At 46.2% G+C, this 22567-nt stretch overlaps 1 protein-coding gene across 1 annotated transcript in view; it reads left to right on the forward strand.

Annotated features, from left to right (window-relative positions):
* TNPO1 (transportin 1) overlaps nt 1–22567 on the forward strand; it is a 685264-nt gene that overhangs the window by 26941 nt on the left and 635756 nt on the right. Inside the window, 1 exon segment of the mRNA XM_029574697.1 lies at nt 22379–22492. Coding sequence (XP_029430557.1) covers nt 22379–22492 — 114 coding nt within the window.

Raw genomic sequence — 22567 nt, forward strand, 5'->3', positions numbered from 1 at the left:
TAACAGTATTGATAGAGTGGTCGAGCTCAGAAGTGCAGGACAGGGCTACTTTATTGGGGATTTTTTTGTGTTCAAACAGGAATTAAATATGGTTATGTGCCTTATTTTCGAAATGCTCAGTCTTATTTTGGGGGCAAAGAGTTTGCATTTATCCAGAACTAGCAAAAGTAACACAGGAAGGAAGAAAGTTATTTTTGGGAATGTGTCAGGAGACTTGTGGTCTTAGAGCTTCTTTTTTTATGTTACCCCTGTGAATTCAAGGTAAAATATGTGGTATCACTTATGGTTTTTTTTTTCCGTGATCAGCTAAGATTTCTCCTAGCTGCTCAAAGGCTCGCTGGTTCTACACCACTGGCAGGTGAGGCTAATGTTTGAATATTGATTCATTATATTATGCTCCAGTTAAAGCACACCTAGATTCCATTGTTATATTGTATGTTGTCTATTTTTCTCCTATTACCTAATTTCTTCCCCCATGTTTGAGTAAGGTCAAATGATATATCTGTATCCCCCATCTCGATTTGGTTATGGGCTGTGGGGCACACGGGGAGGGCCATGGACCACATAAGTCCCCGTGACCTCCCAGGGTGAGAAAGCAAATTTTTCGAGGTCCTTAGGGTGTGCTTACCCGTCAAGCACACAAAAAAAAATCTCCACATGGTGCTGCTGTTCAAAAATAAAGTCTTTACTATTTATTTAGCTCATGTGTTTTCATTGTGGCTCAAGATGAATTACATTTAGGTACTGTAGGTATTTCCCTGTTCTCAGAGGGCTCACAATCTAAGTTTGTACCAAAGACAATAGAGAGTGAAATGACTTACTCAAGGTCATAAGGAGTGGCAGCAGGATTTGAACTATGGCTTCGCTGGTTTTCAGCCAGCCACTCTGTCTACTAGGCTAACAACACATTACACTTAGAGCAGTGCAGCAGTAAATCAATACAAAATCACAAAAAAATAGTTTCTGTCCATTTCCTCACATTTCTTCCCTGCAGGTAAGCTCTTAAGGGAAGGTAGCCCCTCCACCCTGGGCCCTCCCAGTACCTGGTAGGTAGATAAATTATTTTCCTTAAGGCTCCTTGTCTCTTTCTCTCTCTCTCTCCTTTGGAGTCTTGGGCTGATTATAGCTAAATCAGTCTCTAATGCTGGTGAACTTTCCAGACAGACTGCCTATCCTCTTTTTTTTATTATTTACTTTTGATTAACAATATGTTGTGGACGTAGACCCTTAGGCTGATACGGGGTTGATGCAACCTGCAGGGAGGAATCCTGCAGGTCCCCACCATCGGCAGGCAGACCAGAACGAGGCAGAGGCCCAACTGGAGCTTCACCTTTACAAGCCCTCATTCCCCTCGGATTGAGCCTTTGGGTCCTGGGACTGGCAGGTCTTAAGAGGGGGCCTCTGTGGACGGCAGATATTCTTCGACGAAGCAGGGTTGAAATGGACTGAAACAAGGCACATCCTGAGATAAGCTGAGACCAGTGGCAGACAGCGTTCAGAGATGTCCAGGAATCAGGCAGTGGTCAATGGCAGGCGGCATCCAAGGAAATACAAAAGTCAGGCCAAAGTCAATACCGGGTATCTGTCCGAGGGAAAGGTGAGATGGAGAGCAACACAGGAGGCAAGGCAAACTGAAGGATGAAGATGCTGGAACTGAAGACACAGGAATTGATGACAAAGATACAGGAACTCAAAGACACAAAGATTGGAACAAGCAACAAAGACTGCTGAGGCAACTCACATTACTAGCAGTAGAGATCTGGTGATGAAGCACTGGAGCAGAGTCAGGAGAGACCTTATATAGGCCACGACATCAGATGTCATCCGTAGGGGTTGCAGAGGATTTCCAGCTGCAGTCCCTTTAAATACCACTGACAGGTGTGCATATGTGCCTAAGGTATGAAGGTGTGCGACAGAGGTGTCGATGGTATCTTGCCATGTTGCAAAGTGGCTGGCTCAGCTGGGATTGCCAGTGGTGTCCTGCCGCATTTGCTGAGACTGGGCCAAGAGGTAGGAGCGGCGGTCCGTGGAGCAACCTGCAGGCCACCGATCATAACAGTACCCCCCATCTTAAGCCCCCCTCCTGAAGCCTTGGGTTTGCAGGGGTACTGGCCATGAAGATTCCTTCGGATCCTTACAGGTTTCTTGGCTCGGGTGATAGCTTTTATAACCAATTGATTGGTTTTCTCCCATAGTTCATGCACTTCTTGGGAATGAAGCTGAGCTGCAGAGGACAGGCCCCACTACAGGGATGGAGACAGCTAACCTCTTTTCAGAGTTTGGACTGGTAGGACTAAATGGAGTTATAAGGTTCTTTTCCTTCTCCTGCTGAAGTCAGGTGTGCAGGATTCATATCTCTTCATTTTTTCTGGTAATTAGACTCAAGAATTTTCTTGGCATGGTTGTGTTCCTTTTCCAAACGTTCATGTTTGGACCTCTCGTCCCAACTGTTCTTGTAATTTTCCATAGATTATTTTAAGGGTATTCTCCTGGAGATGCTGCAGAGAGGTTTGAGTTCCTCTGGACTCCCTGTACTGGAACCACAGCCCTCAGAATGAGGAGCCTTGTCAATGTTCCCTCCACTGCCTACTTCTTCTGCAAGGAGTGGCAAGGAGACACCATGAACTCGTCCTGAGGAACACTGCAAAACTCCAGTGCATATCCTTCTTGTATCACTTCCAGGACCCATTGATCCATTGTGATCTTGACCCACCTCTGATAAAAAAGAGAGAGGCGTCCCCCTATCTCCTGTTCCCGGGGGTGGGTCAGTCATTGGGAGGCTTCTGGGTTATCTGGGAAAAAAGGACTGTGACCGACTAAATGGCTGAGTCCTCTGAAAGGTCTCTCCTATATAGGGTTGAAAACACTTGGATCCTCTAGCATGACCTAAGGGATCCAAGGAGTGTGGCGTCTGTTTCTTATCCTCCAGCAATCAAGGAACCAGTGATTCGCCCCACTTACTGGCCAATTTTTCCAACCCACTGCCAAACAAAAGTGAGCCTTTAAAGGGCAATTTCGTGAGGTTAGCCTTGGAAGTCACATCATCCAACCAATTTCTCAGCCATACCTGCCATCTGGCTGCTATTATCGAAGCCACCCCTCTGACTGAGGTGCGGACCAAATCGTAGCCTGCAACTGCTAAAAAGGCAGCTGCTGGTTCCATAACTGCTCTGGAATTCACCCCACAGTCATCAACCTCCTGAGAGAGAAGTAAACAAGAGTGAGCCACCAGGGAACAACAAGAAGCGATCTGCAAGGTCATTGCCACTGCTTCAAAGGCTTGCTTAAGGATAGCCTCAATTCTCCTATCATATACATCTTTCAAGGCTGCTCCTCCCTCCACGGAGATAGTCAACTGCTTGGAGACTGAACAAACAATAGCATCCACCGTCGGAAACGTAAACACTCTCTCACCACTGGATCCAGAGGATACAGGCCTTCCAAAATCTGACCCCCTTTGAAATTAACCTCTGTGGCACCCCTCTCAAGATCAATCAATTCTTTAATGACCTCCATCTTAGTGAAAAAACAAGAGGTTTTATGCAAGGAAACCAAAATTTGATTTTTTTTCTTTGGCTCAGACATGGAATCCACCCCAGGTACTCCCAGCATTTTCAAGGTCTGAAAAATTAAGACTGGCAGTTCATCTCTATGGAAGAACTGTTACGGTGGACGGCCGCAAACCTCCGCAGTTGGCCTCTTCCACCGCCTGCCACGGGACTCACCCCTTGTTGCCTCCAGCTCCCCAACGCTTCCGCTCCTCGATTGCGCGTGTTGTGTCCGTCGGTCTCAGATGGCTTCGACATTTGTGCCTCACCTTTCTCTCTGCTCTCCCCGCTAGCCTTGGGAAGATGGCTACCGCCGCGTCTGCATGCCGCTCTCTCTGGCGTCCCTGAACGGCAATGGCTCACGCCATGTTTCTCCTAAGGGCCTCCTAGGTTGTACGCCCACACGCCACCCACGTCTTTATCCACGTCATGGCGGGAACCTCGGGGGCATCCCCCTCGAGTGACATCACGCCATCCGGGTATTTAGCCTGCCCTTGTTTGCTAGCTATTCAAGTTAGCAAGGATCGTGAATGGATGGAAAGTCTCCGGTCTGAGCTACTCTGCCGCTTCCTTGCTGCCGCTGGAAGCTCTCTCTGCCCTTCAGGGTATTTCTCTAACCTGGGTACCCGCTCCTCGGGGGCCCTTTGCTTTCTTACAGGTGCCTATCTGGGATCAGGTACTCGCTCCTCGAGGGCCTGCTCTTCCTAGCTCGGTGCCTGTATTCAACTACTTCTGCCTGCTGGGATCACCACCTATACAACTACCAATTTAGTGAGTAATCTAACATTCTCAGTCTGTCTCATCTACAGCTCTGCTGCACTGGGAACCTGCATCTGGATCTCCCTATACTATCTCTGTGAGACGGGTCCCCTCTGCCGAGGGTCCCTGGACTGCTACCTCTGGATCACCTCACTACTGCCACCTCTGGTGGTATACCTCAGCTATATAATAAAAGACGAATCTCTGTGTTTGCATGTCTCGAGTCTAGCCTAGTACTGTGGTTCCTCACGGGGCTCCTTCCCGTGGGCGTGATCATCTCCACAGTACTCAAGAATCCACTCAAACACCTCAAAACCATAACAGATTGCTAACTCCATGGATTCGGCTCAGCTCACCGCATTTCGGGCCATTCCAGGCCTGGCCCATCGAATCTCCGAACAACAGAACTCGCTGGATGATTTGACTACTGCCTTCTATCAGTTGCACGCACAGATGAATACACCGACCACCACAGGTAAAGAAGTTACACCGCCAGAAGTGACGGTCAAGACAACTGTACTTCTATCTGCTCCAACACGCTTCTCAGGGGAAGTTTGGAAATGTAGAGGATTTATCAATCAATGTTGCATGCACTTTTCCCTGCAACCTAATCATTTTCCTACAGTCTAGGCCAAGACCACCTACATCTTGTCTTATCTGGATGGAAGAACGTTGGCCTGGGCCCCTCCGCTGTGGGAGCGCGATGACCCTATCCTGCATGATCTTGATGGGTTCCTTGAACTGTTCAGATCAGTATTCGATGACCCTGCCCGGTACATGACTGCAGTATCTACGTTGGTTCACCTGAAGCAAGGTAATAAACCTTTACCAGACTTCGCCATAGAATTCAAGACATTGGCGTCAGAATTACATTGGGACCCTAAATGCCTGAAGACCCTCTTCTTTGAAGGACTGAACTCACGGTTGAAAGACGAGCTGGCGGCTCGTGAAATGCCTGAGACCTTGGTTGAACTAATGAAGTTGGCAACAAGGATTGATCGCCGACTTTGTGACAAGGTTCAAGAGACCAAGACTCCCAAAAGACCCCTTCAGGGAGAAACTCGAGTTAAGTCTACACCCAGGCCTGTTTCCTCAGGTCCAGTTGCTGGCGAAGAAGAACCAATGCAATTAGGCCGCAGTCACTTGACTTCAAAAGAGAGAACGCGAAAGAGGCTGGGACTATGCATGTATTGTGGACAAGCTGGTCATGCTGTACAAACATGCCCTATATGTCCGGGAAACTGGCAGACCTAAGTCCTGTGGGAGAACTCTTCTTAGGTCTAACTGCACCCTCTCCTCCACTCTCTCTTCCTGTATCCTTAATCTGCGGACCTTTAGAATACCAGACCCTTGCCTTAGTGGACTCTGGGGCAGGAGGCAATTTCATTTTGAAGCGTCTAGTGGAACACTTGTGGATTCTCACCACTACCATGACGTCTCCACTACTCCTATCTTCTATTCATGGAGAGCCCTAACCGGGCGAAGTAACCCTGCTCACCGTACCAGTGAACTTATGTACCGGTGCTCTTCATACAGAGACTATTTCCTTCTTTGTACTAGAGAAGGCCATGCACCCTTTAGTACTGGGGATACCGTGGCTGCAGAAGCATATGCCTCAATTCAACTGGGCCACTCTGGAGCTTTCACGTTGGGGCCCAGATTGCCATGGTAAATGTCTGATGGAGGTCTCTCCAATACCCTGCATGCCAACTAGGGATGTGAATCGTGTGATCGATCGTCTTAACGATCGATTTTGGCTGAGGGGGGGGTGGAAATCTGATCGTCATGGTTTTTTTGGTTAAAAAATCGTTTTATCGGGGGAGGGGGGAGGGCGGGAAAACTGGCACACCAAAACAACCCTAAAACCCACCCCGACCCTTTAAAACAAATCCCCCACCCTCCCGAACCCCCCCAAAATGTTTTAAATTACCTGGGGTCCAGTGGGGGGGTCCCGGCGCGATCTCCCGCTCTCGGGCCACGGCTGCGTTAATAGAAATGGCGCCGGTGGCCCTTTGCCCTTACCATGTGACAGGGCAAAGGTAGCGCCGGCGCCATTTTGGTTCCTGGCACCTGACGTCACGAGTGCAGGAGATCGCTCCCGGACCCCCGCTGGACCCCCAGGGACTTTTGGCCAGCTTGGGGGGGCCTCCTGACCCCCACAAGACTTGCCAAAAGTCCAGCGGTGGTCCGGGAGCGACCTCCTGCACGCGGGCCGTATTGCCAATATTCAAAATGGTGCCGGCTCTACCTTTGCCCTCACTATGTCATACCTCAGCTGTATAATAAAAGACGAATCTCTGTGTTTGCGTGTCTCGAGTCTAGCCTAGTACTGTGGTTCCTCATGGGGCTCCTCCCCGTGGGCGTGATCATCGCCACAATACCCAACAATCCACTCAAACACCTCAAAACCATAACAGTGCGGCAGGGAGCCGCTGCCACCCCTCCCAACACTGCCGCCACTATCACCCTGGCTGGTCCTCCTAGGCACGCACGCGCGTGCTCCGACCCGATATAAAGGGCCAGCAGTGGGGAAATGCTCCAGTGTCCCTGCCTGCAGGGGCCTATTTAAGCCCGGCTGTGCTGCTCCTTCTTTGCCTCAACACAGGTCCTGCTTAGCCTTGAGAGTTGCTCCTGGTTCTCCGTTCCTGCTCCTGGTTCTGCGTTCCGTGATCCTATTCCTGCTCCCGCTCCCTTTTCAGCTCCTCGTCCCTTTGGCTTGCTTTCTGGTTTCTGACTTGGTTCGCCCCTGGATTCTGCTTTGTCTTAGCCGCCTGCCCCGACCTCCAGCCTGTTCCTGGAATCCGTTACCTGCTACCAACCCTGACCTCTGGTACGTCTAACTCGCTTCTGCCTTCAAGCGATTGCCTTCATCTGGAGACCCGCACCTAAGTCCTGCCAGTCCCGGTACCCAAGGGCTCAACCTGCAGGGAACGAGGGTTGGTATAGGTGAAGGTCCAGTTGGGTGCCACTTTGCCTGCATCCACCTCCTGATGACAAGGACCTATAGGGGGCTCCCTCCTATAGGTGGCACCAACCTCGTCTCGACTCAGGGGTCCACTCCCGCAACAAGAACCAAAGCATAGTTCTATATGTTTCTAATCCCAGAGTAATTTCTCCATCCTCTATCGAGTCAGGATCGGCCTCATCATCCGTGCCATTTGATCCTTATCGGGAAGACCTGCTGCCACTTAACAGTAGAACTGCATGAGAGAGCGGTCCCCATCTGTGACTGCCTTGGCAGCATTGGACGGGGCGGAAGACTGTGCCTGAAGAAAAGATTGCAATCCCAGGAAAAATTCTACCCATGAAAATGCAGAATGATCCATGCCAAAACCAGAGGGCATCTGAGACGTACTCACTGAGCAACCCTCTCCCACTGATGAACTAGTTAGGGGAGTTCCAAGATCAGGCGCCCTTCCTGACACGTTTTTACCCAGACCTTCATTCGGCTGGGATGAACCAGGCTTAGTTAAATCAGAGGAAGATAATGTTTAAATACATTATTTTTGTCCAGAAGAAACGCAAAGGACACAAGCAGAGGTCTCCTTTTCACCTGTTGCGACTGTTGCTGCCCGACATCTCCACTCCGCCCTCCTTACCTCCTTGGTGACTCCCTCTTGCTCAAGTGGAAGGTTGGCTGCCGCGGAGTCATTCTGCCATCTTCCTCCAGCGTCTCCGGAGCGACTCGACGTTGCAATCCGCCATGTTCACAAGGGCCTAAGGGCGCGCGTGCGGTGCGGCCCTGACTGATGTACCAGCAATGGCGCGAACCTCAGGGGCGTCTCCCTGAGATGACGTCAGCAGTACCATATATATAAGGTCTTAGAATTTGCTAACGAATCGAGTTAGCAAGGAATGGATTAGTTCTATGCTACTCTGCCTCCTCGGACTTACCAGGGGTTCCCGCTCCTCGGGGGCCTCGCTCTCTCTTTGTTTTTCAGGTCACAGCCAGGAACTGGCACTCACTCCTCGAGGGCCCATGTTCCCAGACTGGTTGCTGAATACTTCTTCTGCCTGGAAGTCATCGCTGCCTACTACACCAGTGAGTTACCATCTCTCTCTCAGAGCTTTCCCTGGAACCAGGTACTCGCTCCTCGAGGGCCTAACTTATTCCAACACCTGGACAACTTCTAGAGACTATTGTGTGAGTGTTACCATCAAGGTTCTGTTCCTAAACTCTGCATACTCTGCCTACTCACTATATTCAGTTTCTCTACAGCTCAGTTATCCAGGATCACTGTTCCAGTATCTGAGGGACTACAGCCCAGCCGGGCGTTTCCAGCTCACTACTGCCACCTCTGGTGGTTCAATATACTGTTTAATAAAAGAACTAGTGTGTGTCTGTCTCCATACTCTGAGCCTGACCGGTGGGCCTTCTCGGGATCTTCCCCCGGAGGCGTGGCCATCTGCCACCAGCCCAAGGATCCACCCACAACTACCTCAAACACCAACATCACCACAGTCATCTCCTGTGAAGATTCAAGTAATGCGGAAACATCTAAAGGCGATATGGATTCCTCTGAATTTTCAGCGTCTACACCATATGGAAGATAATAAGCTTTAATCACAACTGGCTTTGCTTCATCTGGAATTTTCAGAATCTGAGAAATATATAGCTTGAATAATTCCAAAGGAGAAATTTTGCTTGTAACTGGGGACTTAGAAATCTCAAATTATGTGCTCTTAAGCTGTTTTCTATGTTTTCAAGCCTTTTATTGATAATCAATTCACTTTGTATTGTATTAGTTTGGACTTTTTCAACTTCTTTCAATCGTTCTTCTATTACTTCCATTTTATGATTTTGCTGTGTAATCCCAGTAGCATTCAGAAGAACCTGATTTTTCGTGTCTATTACTTCTTTAGTAAGTGTAGATATAGATTTTTCTAACATTTGCAAAGCAATCCAAATAGAGGACAATGTTATTTCTGATGAGGCTTGTAAATTACTTTCCAGTTTAGGCAGTTCCCGTCCCTCACCTCCTCTTCCCATTGTAGCACCGGCGCCATTTTCCAGGGCTGAAGTTCCTGGCAAATCTACAAAACTCAGTCCCAGCCCTCCACCATTTCTCTGGGGCTGTACCTTTCCATTTCGCTCCATGATGGTAAGCACTAAAGTTGTTAAACCTTGCATGTCCGCTCCTTCCCTTCCTCAGGCACTTCCTGGCGGGACCGCGGCCTCCTGTTGACGTTCTGCTACTTCCCGTCCTGGTGGAGCCAGTCTGCTTGATGAGCCGGGGCTTAATGATATTTCCGGAAGAGGGGATGGCACACGCTCCCCTGCCATCCCTTCAGCGACTAGCTCACCCGGCGTTAAAGGTGTTGCAGCTGAAAAGAAGCTCCCGATGCGAGATTGAGATGTATCCAACGGGGTAGAGGTTCTCTACCCCTCATACCCTCGCTTTCTTTTTTGTGTTCGGCATCTTTCCCGTTGAAACTGAGTAATAGAGGAAATAAATTCAGGAGCTCTTAAACAGCGTATCTGCTCAGGCGGTCATTTTGCGGGCTCTTAAACATTACTTTAGAAACAGACAAGCTTTGGATATAAAGTATGGTGTTATCCAGATTTAGTTAAAAGCACTCAAACTAGGAGAAAGTCCTTTCTTGATATGAGACTAGAAGCTTTGCAGAAGGGAGCGCGGTTTCAGCTTCGTTTTCCCAGCAAATGCTGTGTTAGATATAACGATCAAAATTATGTGTTTTTTGACCCACTACAGTTGAGGGCAGTTCTAGACTCTCACACCAGAAATATCTCATTGTTTGCATGGTATCTACTGAATAGGTGTTGTACTACTTAGGCTACCTTTTTTCTCCTACAAGGAATGTCAGTTATTATTTCCTTAATGTAACGCTCTATTTCATGGGTTCTCCCGTATTACCTTTATTTTATAAGTAGTACAGTATTGTTAATCAGTAATTATGAATATTGTTTTTGTGTTTAAATTTTCTTATGTACGCAAAAATTTCATAGCAAGTGGATACTTGTTTGTATAATTTAAAATGATAAATAAATAATTTAAAAAAAATCAGAGGAAGATAATTCTCCCTGAGCGTCTAAACAGCGCTGGCACAAACTAGCAGGCACGCCAGGCTGAGATGCCCAAATATGATAGGCATTGCAAAGGGAAAGGCACTCAGGTTTCTTAGCTATAGGTGCCATTAGGCCATCAGTATGCTTAACAGGCTACTGAAGGCATGTGTCCAGCTGTTTTTTGTTTTTATAGGTCAAAAATAAAAAGTAGGCATCCAGCTTAGGTGTCCAAAACTTAGATGTCCCAAATCTTAGGCGCCCCTATGAGTAGGCACTGTAATGCTAGGCGCACCAACTTTAGGCGCACAAGAAATGTCTAACTTGTGCGTACAGGAAAGTGCGCGGCCACTAAGGGCACCGCTTATCTTGGATGCACAAACAGGCCTGACTAAGCGTCCAAAAACTGGACGCACAACCTGGATGCGCAGCTAGATTCACTAGCCAAACTGACAGTCCTGAAGAGGGCACGCAGCGAAAAAGCCTTAGAGCTGGGCCTAGTCTAAGAAGGCTGCTCAACCCGCCAGGCAGCCCACATCCCTTAACCTCCCATGGGGCGGGATGAACGTTGGAATGGCATGCTGAGCACGGAGATCGGAGGAAGCCCTATAATCAAAAAAGCCTTCTTCTCTGTAATTTTTTTTTTAAACTTACCTGAGTTCAGCTTTTCCTGGCTGAGTACAGAGATGGTCTCTAGCTGCAAGGGGAGAGGGCATATACCATCACTGCCGCTCTCAGCTTCTTGCATCCGCTGCCTTTCAGGTGATTGAACAGCTAAATCCACGCCGGCTGAACAAAGGCACTTATCTGAGGGACCACGGAAATCACCTCAGGAATTCTCAATTGGGGGAGGGACCATTTTGTGTCACCGCAGGAGAGCGAGGCAAATAAATTTTCCTTTTATTCTTTTCAAAGTAAAGCAATCCTCAGTCGAGAGATGCACGCTACGATCTGCTGGAGACGGAGAATACTGGCAGGCTGTCACTGCAAGGGTATATACACTGTGATATCTGTTTGCTCCATCTCCATCGGTTGGTAGAGGTACATAACCCACTGGTCCTGGATTTATCTGACCAGATGCTAAGAAACAAGAAGATACATATGTTCTCCAAAAAACTATCTTATCACTCAGCAATGAATCTTAAAGAACTTTAGTTCTCAGCTATTGGGAATAAGGTTTCCATGGGTTTTTTTTCAGATCTTATCATGGAGTCGTATTTAAAGGCCCTAAGTTTCCCCAAATAGTGAACTTTCTCCAAGCGTGAACAAATAGAAGAAAGTGACGGAGCGGTAGCCCTATGGCACCAATAAGCCATTTCACACTTAGTAGCAATACACAGTTAGGCTGCCTCTACTCTAGTATCTCCCAGTACACTTGTCCCTAGCTCTTCAAGACCCAATCTCTCTCTTCACTCTTCTGGATTTCAAGGAATGCCTATCCTGGAATCCTTCTCCTCAAACTCTTCTGAGCCTTCTCTGTGGTGAGACTGGGCCTATGGTGAAGAGATGGCTCCAACCATTTGCAATCTTAGAATCCTTTCCCAGCTTCTTTCCATATTCCTTCTCTACACCAGTGGGTGCAGAGGTTTTTATATCTCCCTACAACTCCTTCCAGTGTGGAATGGTATTCCTCCTTGGCACACTGACATTACATGTAGGCAATGTCTAGTGAGACCTCTGTCATACTGAGGGCACTCCAACCTGCTGAAGACACATACTGCATGCTTTTAAGGGGCAAGAACATTTTTCTAGGGCAGAAAATGGGCTACCCCCTACCTATCTCTAAAAATTGTGGTTGCTTTATATTATTATTGTGTCTTTTGACCAGTAATCTGTTTATTTATGTCAAAGATTACTTGTGCTTTGTGAATCATTTTTTATGTTAAAACAAAGAAAAGAAAAAACATACCTGCATTAGGCCTGATTTTCTAATATTGCACCTCTTATTGAATCCCGCGGTAACGGGGAGCGGAGGGGGGCGGGCCTGCGAAACCCATCAGTGATCGCACCACCGTGGGGTTATTGCTGCCGGCTTTCGCACCCAATAGCGCCACCGTGAAATATCGCAACCGACCAATATCGCACGCGAAAAGTCCCTTTTTGTGTGCGATAGGGATAGAAAATGACCCCCTAAATTTGATCCTGCTTTTTGTGCAGGTACTTTTTTAAGGCAAAACAACTTGAGTAGTTTTGATTATCGCAAACTTTGCATTTAGTTACCTCCCCCAACCTAAACCCGTATCAGGAATGCCTGCAAAAATACACGGGTAAAAGTACACACATTATTGACATATTCACATGCTTTTATCCACAATAATTAAACTGTGTTTCACCCACAAAAATTACTTTCATTATTGCCCTCCCTGAGGTCAATATTCAAAGGCATTTAGCAGATAACTCACATGTTATCTGTCTAAATGGCAACTTTTGAATATTGGCCTTGATTATCTGGATAAAATTTAGCTAATAAGTCATTATCCAACTAAGATTTAACGGAATAAGAAAGGAGTGTATTGGGGATGTTTCGGGATGGGGTTGAGTTAGCTGAATAACTAATCTGGCTAACTCTGATATTTGGAGCTTACTGAAAAAGATCTAGGCGGCAAAATTGATATTACATTGAAATCTTTGGCTCAGTGCGCTGTGGTAGTCAAAAATGCAAACACTAACATACCAAAACAGAACAGTGTGCTCAGCAGAGTGCACCGTTAGCCTCCGTTTGGACGTGCGTTTTTGATGCGCTATTATTACCCCTTATACAGTAAGGGATAATAGTGCGTGGAAAACGCGCGGCCAACCCCCCCCCCGAAACTAATAGCGCTCATCATATGCAAATGCATGTTGATGAGCCTATTAGGTATTCACCCGCAATACAGAAAGCAAAATGTGCGGCCAAGCCGCACATTTTACTCTCAGAAATGAACTCGTGCCAAAGGCAGGAGGCAGGAGTTAATTTCAGACGGCACCGGGCAAATATACAGAAAAGCAGAAAAAAATGCTTTTCTGTACACCCTCTGACTTAATATCATAGCAATATTAAGTTGGAAGCCCCAAAAATAAAAAATAAAAATCTTCTTAAAAAAGGAAAAAAAAATCTGCCTGCGGCCCGTGGGTTGGAAAACGGATGCTCAATTTTGCCGGCGTCCGTTTTCCAAACCCATGGCTGTCAGCAGGTTCGACAACCGACGCCAGTAAAATTAAGTGTCGGCTGTCAGACCCGCTGACAGCCACCGCTTCTGCCAATAAGGAGGCACTAGGGACGCTCTAGTGTCCCTAGTGCCTCCTTATTAACGCGGGCTCTAATTTAAATACTGAATCGCGTGCCCAGGAGAGGTGCCTGGGCACGCGTTGGGAGAGCAGGCGCTTGCCCCGGAGCACCAGCTCTCCCGCACAGTTTATTGTATAGGCCTGAATGCTAGGAATTATTAGGAAGAGAATGGCAAATAAAAAGGAGGATGTCATAATGCCTCTGTTTCGCTCAATGGTTAGACGGCACCTTGAATACTGTGTTCTATTCTGGTCACTGCATCTCAAAAAAGATATAGTTGCACTGGAGAAAGTACAGAAATGGCAACCAAAATGATAAAGGGTATGGAACGGTTCCCCTATGAGGAAAGGCTAAAGAAGTTAGGGCTGTTCAGCTTGGAGAAGAGACGGCTGAGATGGGATATGATAGAGATCTACAAAATCATGAAAGGACTTGAATGGTAAATGCGAAATGGTTATTTAACCTTTCGGATAATACAAGGACTAGGGGGCACTCCATGAAGTTTGCAAGTAGCACATTTAAAACAAATTGGAGAAAATTCTTTTTCACTCAATGCAAAATTTAGCTCTGGAATTCATTACCGAAGGATGCAATTTAGGAAGCTAAAGTAGCTGGGTTTAAAAAAGGTTTGGAGAAGTTTCTGGAGAAGTCCATAATCTGCTATTAATCAATAGGGAATAGTCACTTGTTGTCGGCATTATTAGCATGGGATTTGTTTAATGTTTTGGTACTTGCCAGGTACTTGTGACTTGGATTGGCCACTGTGGAGACAGGATACTGAGCTTGATGGACCCTTAGTCTGATCCAGTATGGCGTATTTTGCGATCTTATGAATAAGTTATTCAGCTAGAGGTGTCTGAGAGCATGTCTAAAGTTATTCAGGAACTTATTCCTGGATAATTTTAGCTTTAACTGGCTATATTCAAAGGAGTAGGTTAAGTGGAGCTGTGGGGTTAAAAAAAAAAAAAAGATTATAGGCCTATTGGCTGTATCACTGGATCCACTCCCATCTGAGCTCCAAATGCTCAGTCCTGCTGGGCCGAGCCTACAGCCTCCTCCCCCTAAATCCCTCTCCATCTCGAAATAAAAAAATAAAAGGGCTGGTTCTGGTCTCCCCCTCTACCTGCTCCCAAGTCCAATCAAATTTTTATCAAATGGTAGCTTCCGGGGGAGAAGAGATCAAACCTAAGATAGCGGGCAGGGATGGAGGAAGAGAGGGAGGGAGGGAGGGAGAGAAAGAGGGCCAGTATGAGGGTTAGGAAGGGAGTATCAAGGGAGGAAACAGTAGAAGGTGTGAGAAAGAGGAAAAGTCCATCTTGCACCAAATGAACTGCTCATTCACTACTAGCACTGCAGAGAACAAGTGTCCCAGATTCATCTTCTAGAAATCTGGTAACTTTACCCTTCCTTCTACCTTTCCTTCCCATTGGCAGGAGGAGACTAGTATTTCTTATCTGTTTGTGCCTTCTCTGTCTGCTTCAGTTTGATGTCTGAATGCCTGAGGCTCTGTAATCTTGCAGGACTCATTGTTCAAACCTCAGACTGGAACCAGCAGAATGAGGCACACATAGGTAAAAAGTGCTGCTCTCCTCCTGCTACCAGTGTGTGTTGGGGGGAGAGGGCTGGTGAGGGGTGGTGTGAGGATCATGCACAATTTGCTTGGTATGCCACAAGAATTGTGCAAACTTGAAGGTGTGCCATGAAATAAAAAAGGTTGAGAAGTACTGTGCTAGGTTACAATCCTATAGTATAACAATTATGGCATGGCGGTTACCTCTAGGAGCAATTTTTTCTCCTGCATTGTTTATCATTTATCTCCATTACCTTTTGGAAATTATCAGGGTTTTTAGCTTGAATTTTCATTGCTATGCTGATGATATATACAACTGTATTGTTCCTGTTCAGATGCTCTTTCTGATTTTATTTTGAACGTGAATAATTGTTTCTCAATGATACCTTGCTGGATGCAACTCGGTGAATTTTCCTTCAACTCCAATAACATAGAAACATAGAAATGACGGCAGAAGAAGACCAAATGGCCCATCAAGTCTGCCCAGCAAGCTACACACTTTATCCATTTTTTTTCCCTTTTTCTCTCTCCCACCTGTTACTATTGGCTTCCAGTACCCTCCAGCCCTAATTCCCCTCCACCCAATTTAGAGAGCAGCTTTGAATCTGCATCCAAGTGACATCCAGCTCAATTGGGGGTAGCAACCGCTGCAACAAGCAGGCCACCCCCTTGCCCCATACTCTTACTCACCCCTGTTTTTATTTTTTTGTTTTGGTTTTTTTTTGGAAATAGCAGCCCTCCATCCTTCCGCTCCGTGAAGGTGGAACACCAACTACTGGCCACTGGCATCCCGCTCCGTGAACGCCTCTGTGGCTACTGCCGCTCCGTGCAGTGTTTGAATGCCTCTGTGGCTACTGCCGCTCCGTGCAGTGTTTGAATGCCGCTGTGGCTACTGCCGCTCTGTGCAGTGTTTGAATGTCTCCACTTTATTCACGCCCTCTAGACTTGATGGATCCACAGTGTTTATCCCATGCCCCTTTGAAGTCGTTCACAGTTTTAGACTTCACCACTTCCAAGTGGTGAAGTCTAAAACTGTGAACGACTTCGGAGATTTTATAGTTGGAGAAACCTAATGTTCAATCCTCCGGTGTTAAATTTATATTAGATGGGATCCCATTGGTGGTTAAATCCTCTGTAGAGTTTGGAAATGTTATTGGATTCTGAGATGAACTGTGAGTAAGGCATTGGTTTGGTTTCACTGAACTCTTGGTATGCTCTTTGGATGATTAAGACTCTTAATCCTTTACTTACCAGTAGTCAGTTGCAGTCCTTAGTTCCTTCCTGAATTGATTATTATAAATCTTTGTTTTTCAGATTCTCTGCTAAAAGTTTACATTCTTTGCAGAAAGTTCAGAATGCTGGCTGCAGCTCGGCTGGTTTCTGGTTCTCATTTTTTGTGACCATGTTACTACAGTCCTGGTCACAGGGTTCCCATATCATTCAAAGCCCAGTTTAAGGTGGCTTGTTTGCGCTTTCAGGCCAAGTTGGCTACTGGATAAATTGCAATCATATGTTCCCATGTGGAGTTTCAAATCAAAGAGTGATTTTTGTTTATGCTTATACCTCTCCCAGGAACAATAAGTTGGGTTCATACTAGAGCCTGGGCATTTTCTTCTGCAGAACTATTTTTATGGAATTCTCTTCTGTTTGAGCTTTGGTTGAAAAATATTTTTTGAAGTTTTGTAAAACATTGCTTATTTAATAATTCCGGCATTTTCTTAGGATATTTCATTTCCTTGATGCTCTGAGTCATACCAATGCGGGGTCTGTGCTTGAGCAGCATATTTTATGTTTTGTTATTACTTTTTAAGTTTTATATATTTAGAGAATACTTTTTTACTTTTGTTATTAAGATTGTTAGTTGTGTTATGTTTTTAAATATATCATATAATTTATTGTTTTATTGGATTGTACATCACCTGGAGCTTCTTTGTTAGGTGATTCATTAAGTAGAAATAAATGTTTGTTATGTATTATATTATGTTGGATGCAATTTGAGTGCTCATGTTGTTCATCTCTTTTTTTGATATATCCTGGGAAAGCGGTATATAAAAAAATAATCATACACAAAAATAAAAAATGGGTGCTGTTGTGGGTGTGGACCCTTGGACTGAGGGGGAGTTGGTGCTACCTGCAGAGAGGAGCCCTCCAGGTCCCCACTGTCGGCTGGCGGAGCTGGCTGTGGCAGAGGCCCAACTGGAGCTTCATCTATACCAGCCCTCATTCCCCTTAGGTTGAGCCCTCTGGTGTTGGGGCTGGCAGGACTTAGGCACGGGCCTCTGATGACGAGATGGAAGACTGTGGAGCCAACTGGGTCACAGGCCAGGGTGCAGGGCAGACTATGTAGTTATATGATGTTAGGTTCCATATTAGGAGCTACCACCCAGGAAAAAGATCTTGGCATCATAGTGGATAATATTTTAAAATTGTGGGCTCAGTGTGCTGCAGCAGTCAAAAAAGCAAATAGAATGTTAAGAATTATTAGGAAGGGAATGGTTAATAGAACGGAAAATGTGAGACCGCACCTTGAATACTGTGTACAATTCTGGTCGCCGCATCTCAAAAAAGATATAGTTGCGATGGAGAAGGTACAGAGAAGGGCAACCAAAATGATAAAGGGGATGGAACAGCTCCCCTATGAGGAAAGGCTGAAGAGATTAGGGCTGTTCAGCTTGGAGAAGAGACGGCTGAGGGGGATATGATAGAGGTCTTTAAGATCATGAGAGGTCTTGAACGAGTAGATGTGACTCGGTTATTTACACTTTCGAATAATAGAAGGACTAGGGGGCATTCCATGAAGTTAGCAAGTAGCACATTTAAGACTAATCGGAGAAAATTCTTTTTCACTCAACGCACAATAAAGCTCTGGAATTTGTTGCCAGAGAATGTGGTTAGTGCAGTTAGTGTAGCTGGGTTCAAAAAAGGTTTGGCTAAGTTCTTGGAGGAGAAGTCCATTAATGGCTATTAATCAATTTTACTTAGGGAATAGCCATTGCTATTAATTGCATCAGTAGCATGGGATCTTCTTAGTGTTTGGGTAATTGCCAGGTTCTTGTGGCCTGGTTTTGGCCTCTGTTGGAAACAGGATGCTGGGCTTGATGGACCCTTGGTCTGACCCGGGATGGCAATTTCTTATGTTCTTATGTTCAGCCATAGCTGGAGACAGGCAGTGGTCAAGGCAAACATCGTTCAGATGTTGTCTGGAGTCAGGCAGAGGTCGAGGCGGGTTCAGTTCGGGCGTGATTGTTAAACCAGGCAGTAGTCAGAGGCAGGTGGAGTACAGGTGTGGTCGTAAGTCAATCTGTGGTCAGTGGCAGGCAGAGTTCAGGCATGTCAAGCAAGGGATCAAAACCAGAGATCCGTCCAAGGAGAGACAAGATGGGGAGGCAGCCAGGCAGGGAGGCATGGAGCAGCACAGAAGACATCAAGGAACTGAAAACTGACCAAGATGAGAATCTGATGAAGAACTAAAGACAGACCCGCGGGCAGGGTTCATAACATATGGTACTGGACACCCAGTAGCCAATGAGGCCACTCTTCTAGCGTTAGCTTGAAGCATTAGGAGTTCTTTGTCCCTGGTGAGATAGTTGCATTTGGACAGTGAAAATTTCTTTAGAGAAGAACTAGCACAAATGGAGGATCTCCTTGGCTGAATGCTGGCTTAATACAGCCCCTTCGCCCATGGTGACCGCGTCCACTTACAGGATAAACAGGAGTATATGGTCTGGGTTGTGAAGGCAGTGTTTCTTTAAGAGGGCATCCTTTAATTTTTGAAAGGCTGTTACCGCTTCAGGAGGCTAATCCTTATTATTAGTTCCCTTCCAGGTGAGGGCAGTGAGTGGTGCTGCGATACTTGAGTAATCCACAAGTGGCGGTAATAGTTGGCGAAGTGGCGGTAATAGTTGGTGAAGCCCAGAAATTTAGTTCCCTTCTGGGTGAGGGCAGTGAGTGGTGCCGCGATCCTTGAGTAATCCACAAGTGGCGGTAATAGTTGGCGAAGCCCAGAAACGTTTGTAGGACTCGCAGCCCTACTGGATGGGGCCAGTCTTGGATGCTTTTGATCTTCACTGGGTCCGTGTGAAACCCCTTTCTGGATACAGTGTACCTCAAGAAGGGGAGGCTCTCCTTTTCGAATAGGCACTTTTCAAGTTTGGGGTATGGGTTATTCTTGCGCTGCCGCTGTAGGACTAGATGTATGTTATGACAGTGGGAGCCAAGGTCCTTGGAGAGAATGAGAATGTTGTTAAGATATACTATAACACAGATATAGAGTAGTTCCCGGAAAATCTCATTCATAATGTTTTGGAAGACCACTGGGGCGTTACAGAGCCTGAAGGGCATCACCAAATATTCATAAAGTCCATCACATGTATTGAATACAGTCTTCCATACATCGTTAGGTTTAATCCGGATCAAATTGTAGGTACCTTGGGGGTCTAATTTTGTAAAGACTCTAGCTCCTTGGAGCTGGTGGAAGAGTTCAGAGATTAGTGGTAAAGAATATCTGTCTTTCTTCGTGATGGCATTTAATCCACGGTATTTGATGCAGGGCCTGAGGGACCCATCCTTTTTGGCCACAAAGGGGAAGTTGGCCCTTGCCAGAGAAGATGATGGTTGGATGAAACTCCTCTCTAAATTCTCCTGGATGTAATCTGACATTGCTTGGGTGGCGGGGAGAGATAAGGGATAGACTCTGCCCCGTGGGGGTTCGGTTCAGGCAGTAGTTCAAGTCCACAGTCGTACGGCTGATGGACTGTAGCATCATGGCATTCTGTTTAGAGAAGATGTCTTTATAGTTGCTGTATTGAGAAGAAATACCCGAGATGGTGGTGGCCAATACTAGATGGAGCGGAGGTTCCATGTGTTCCAAGCATGAGTCATGGCATTGCCATCCCAGTGAAAAGCTACAGCATGGCCCAGTCAAACTGTGGAGAGTGCTTCTGGAGCCAGGGGAGCCCCAACACGTTTGGGTGAACGGCTTGGGTGTCATCCAACCAACCTGAACAACTGGGAGCAAATCTGCTAGGAAGAATGGGCAAAAATAACTCCCAAACAGTGTGCAAAGCTGGGAGAAACTTTCCCCAAAAGACTTAAAGCTGTTTTTGCAGCAAAAGATAATTCTACCAAGTGCTAGTCTGAAGGGGTTTGAATACTTATTTAAGCAGCGTTTTTCAGTTTTTTAATTTATTTTACAAAAAATGCAGAGAAATAATGAATTATTTCTTTGAAATTTTACTTTAAGAGCATACTGGTTTGCAATAAACATAGTGTCCTGAACAATCTGTGTAAGTATCATTTGTAATCCACATAAATCTGCTGACTTTTTAGGCACTTTGGAGCCGATTCAATACCGTATGCTAGCCGCTGTGCATGGCCTAACACGTGATCAGACATGCATTTTGGATGCGCGTCCATAACCCCCAATCCAATATGGGGATTAGCGCGTCCAAATCTCCGTGTAGCTAATAGTGCTCATCACATGGAAATCCATGTAGATGAGGCTATTAGCTAATCCTCGTGATCCAATAAATTTTTTGCACGGCCAATGCGCCCTTGCAATGTAGAAAATTTTATGCCAGCCCGGGGCTGATGTAAAAGGTATGCTACACTCAAGGGCACATTGAAAAAAAAGAAAAATCCTGCTTTATGAGATTCCGCCTAATAGTATTGTAGCAATACTATGTAGGAGGAACCAAATAAAGCAGTATTTATTTTAAAAAAAAAAGTATTTGAAAACAAACATTTTGGACGACCAATACACACACAAAATACACGGTCCAGGCCATGTATCTTATGCGTGTATATGCCAGTAACAGGAGAACACAGGTGCTCGTGGACTGAGCGTCTGTTTTCCCAACCGGCTTGACAGCCTCCTCTCCTGTGCACCTGATTTGGAGGAGACGCTAGGGATGTCCCTAGCGCCTCCTTTTTAATGCTACCTCTCATTTTAATATTGGATCAGGAGCCCAGGAGAGGTGGCTGGGCGTGCATTAGGAAAACAGGCGCTCAACACTGAACACCCATTTTCAGCACACATTTACTGCATCGGCTCCTTTGTTGCTAAGCTATGTTTTAGTACACCTGACCCTAAAACAAGTGAAAAGTGGAGTATTATCTCTGTATGTATCTATTCCTTCTCCGTAAATTGTTCTCAACTCAGCTTCACCACACACTCATTCAGTTTTCTGGATATCCACAAGCAATATGCATGAGATAGATTTGCATACAGTTGAGACAATATGCATGCACTTCTATTTCATGCATATTCATTAGGGATATCCTGAAAACGTGACCATTGTGTGGCCCTAAATGACCTACCTTTGACAGTTCTGTTTTAGTGGCTGGTGAATAACTCTTTACAGCACAGAGATCTAGTTGGAGATGAGACTGCTAATGTATGAAAACTGCTTTGTATTGTTAAGAGAGCTGTTGATCTCAGTCAATCTAGTACTGAACATTATGAAAAGCATTAGCCGTTTGGCAGTCTTAATTTTGATAGGTGCTGTTCCTTCAAGAACTGGTGTAGAAAATGTTCTGAGGTAGGCAGCAAAAGCTATTCAAAGAATTTTAAGGTAGAATTTGACATCTGGTCAACTTTTTTCTGAAAAAAAAAAAAAAGTAAAACCCTTTTCAACAACCGAGAAAGCAGAATGCACTGAACATTTCTTATAACATGTTGCCATATTCGTTCTATCAGCAATTTGAAGGCAGTTTTAGTCAGCTATAAGTAAGCGCATTTGAGAAGCTTTCCAGAGGTTCTAGAGAATAAAGGCCGAGTTTTCCTTTTGTGGCGGGGAGGGGCAGCTGCTAGAGGAGCACAAAGCGCTGGCGGGGGGGCGGGAGGTGCCGCGCTTCGCGGGCGTTCTTTGGGCGAGCTGGCACTAGGACCCTGAGGGGGGCGTGGGGGTGCTTTCGGGACCAGATTGCATATTCGCTGCCGCCGCCAGTGAGTCAGTTTCAGCTCGGCGTTTGGAAAGCTGCTAAGTAGCGCTGGGTCTAGCCGGCAACAAAAAAAAAAAAAAAAAGCAGCACTTTTTACGCACAAAAGGCAAGTGGCGCGAATTTTCCAGAATAATGCATTTCGCCAAAGGGTTGCCCGACGGAAAAACTACCGAGGGAAGCGCTGTGGCGGCGGCGGCGGCCTTTATTTATAGTAACATTTCATCCGTCTTCCTAGTCTTAGATTTTTTTTTTTTTTTGTATTGCAGCAAACCAAGATGGAGTATGAGTGGAAACCCGACGAGCAAGGACTTCAGCAAATCTTACAGCTTCTGAAAGAGTCGCAGTCTCCGGACACGTCCACCCAGCGGTCCGTTCAACAAGTATCCTTTGCTGCCGCTGCCGGGGCGGGCTCCGAAGATGGGGTCCTGGCCGCGTGCGCCCCTCCTGGGAATGCG

The sequence above is a fragment of the Rhinatrema bivittatum genome, chromosome 1 (assembly GCF_901001135.1).
Source record: "Rhinatrema bivittatum chromosome 1, aRhiBiv1.1, whole genome shotgun sequence".
NCBI lineage: Eukaryota > Metazoa > Chordata > Amphibia > Gymnophiona > Rhinatrematidae > Rhinatrema > Rhinatrema bivittatum.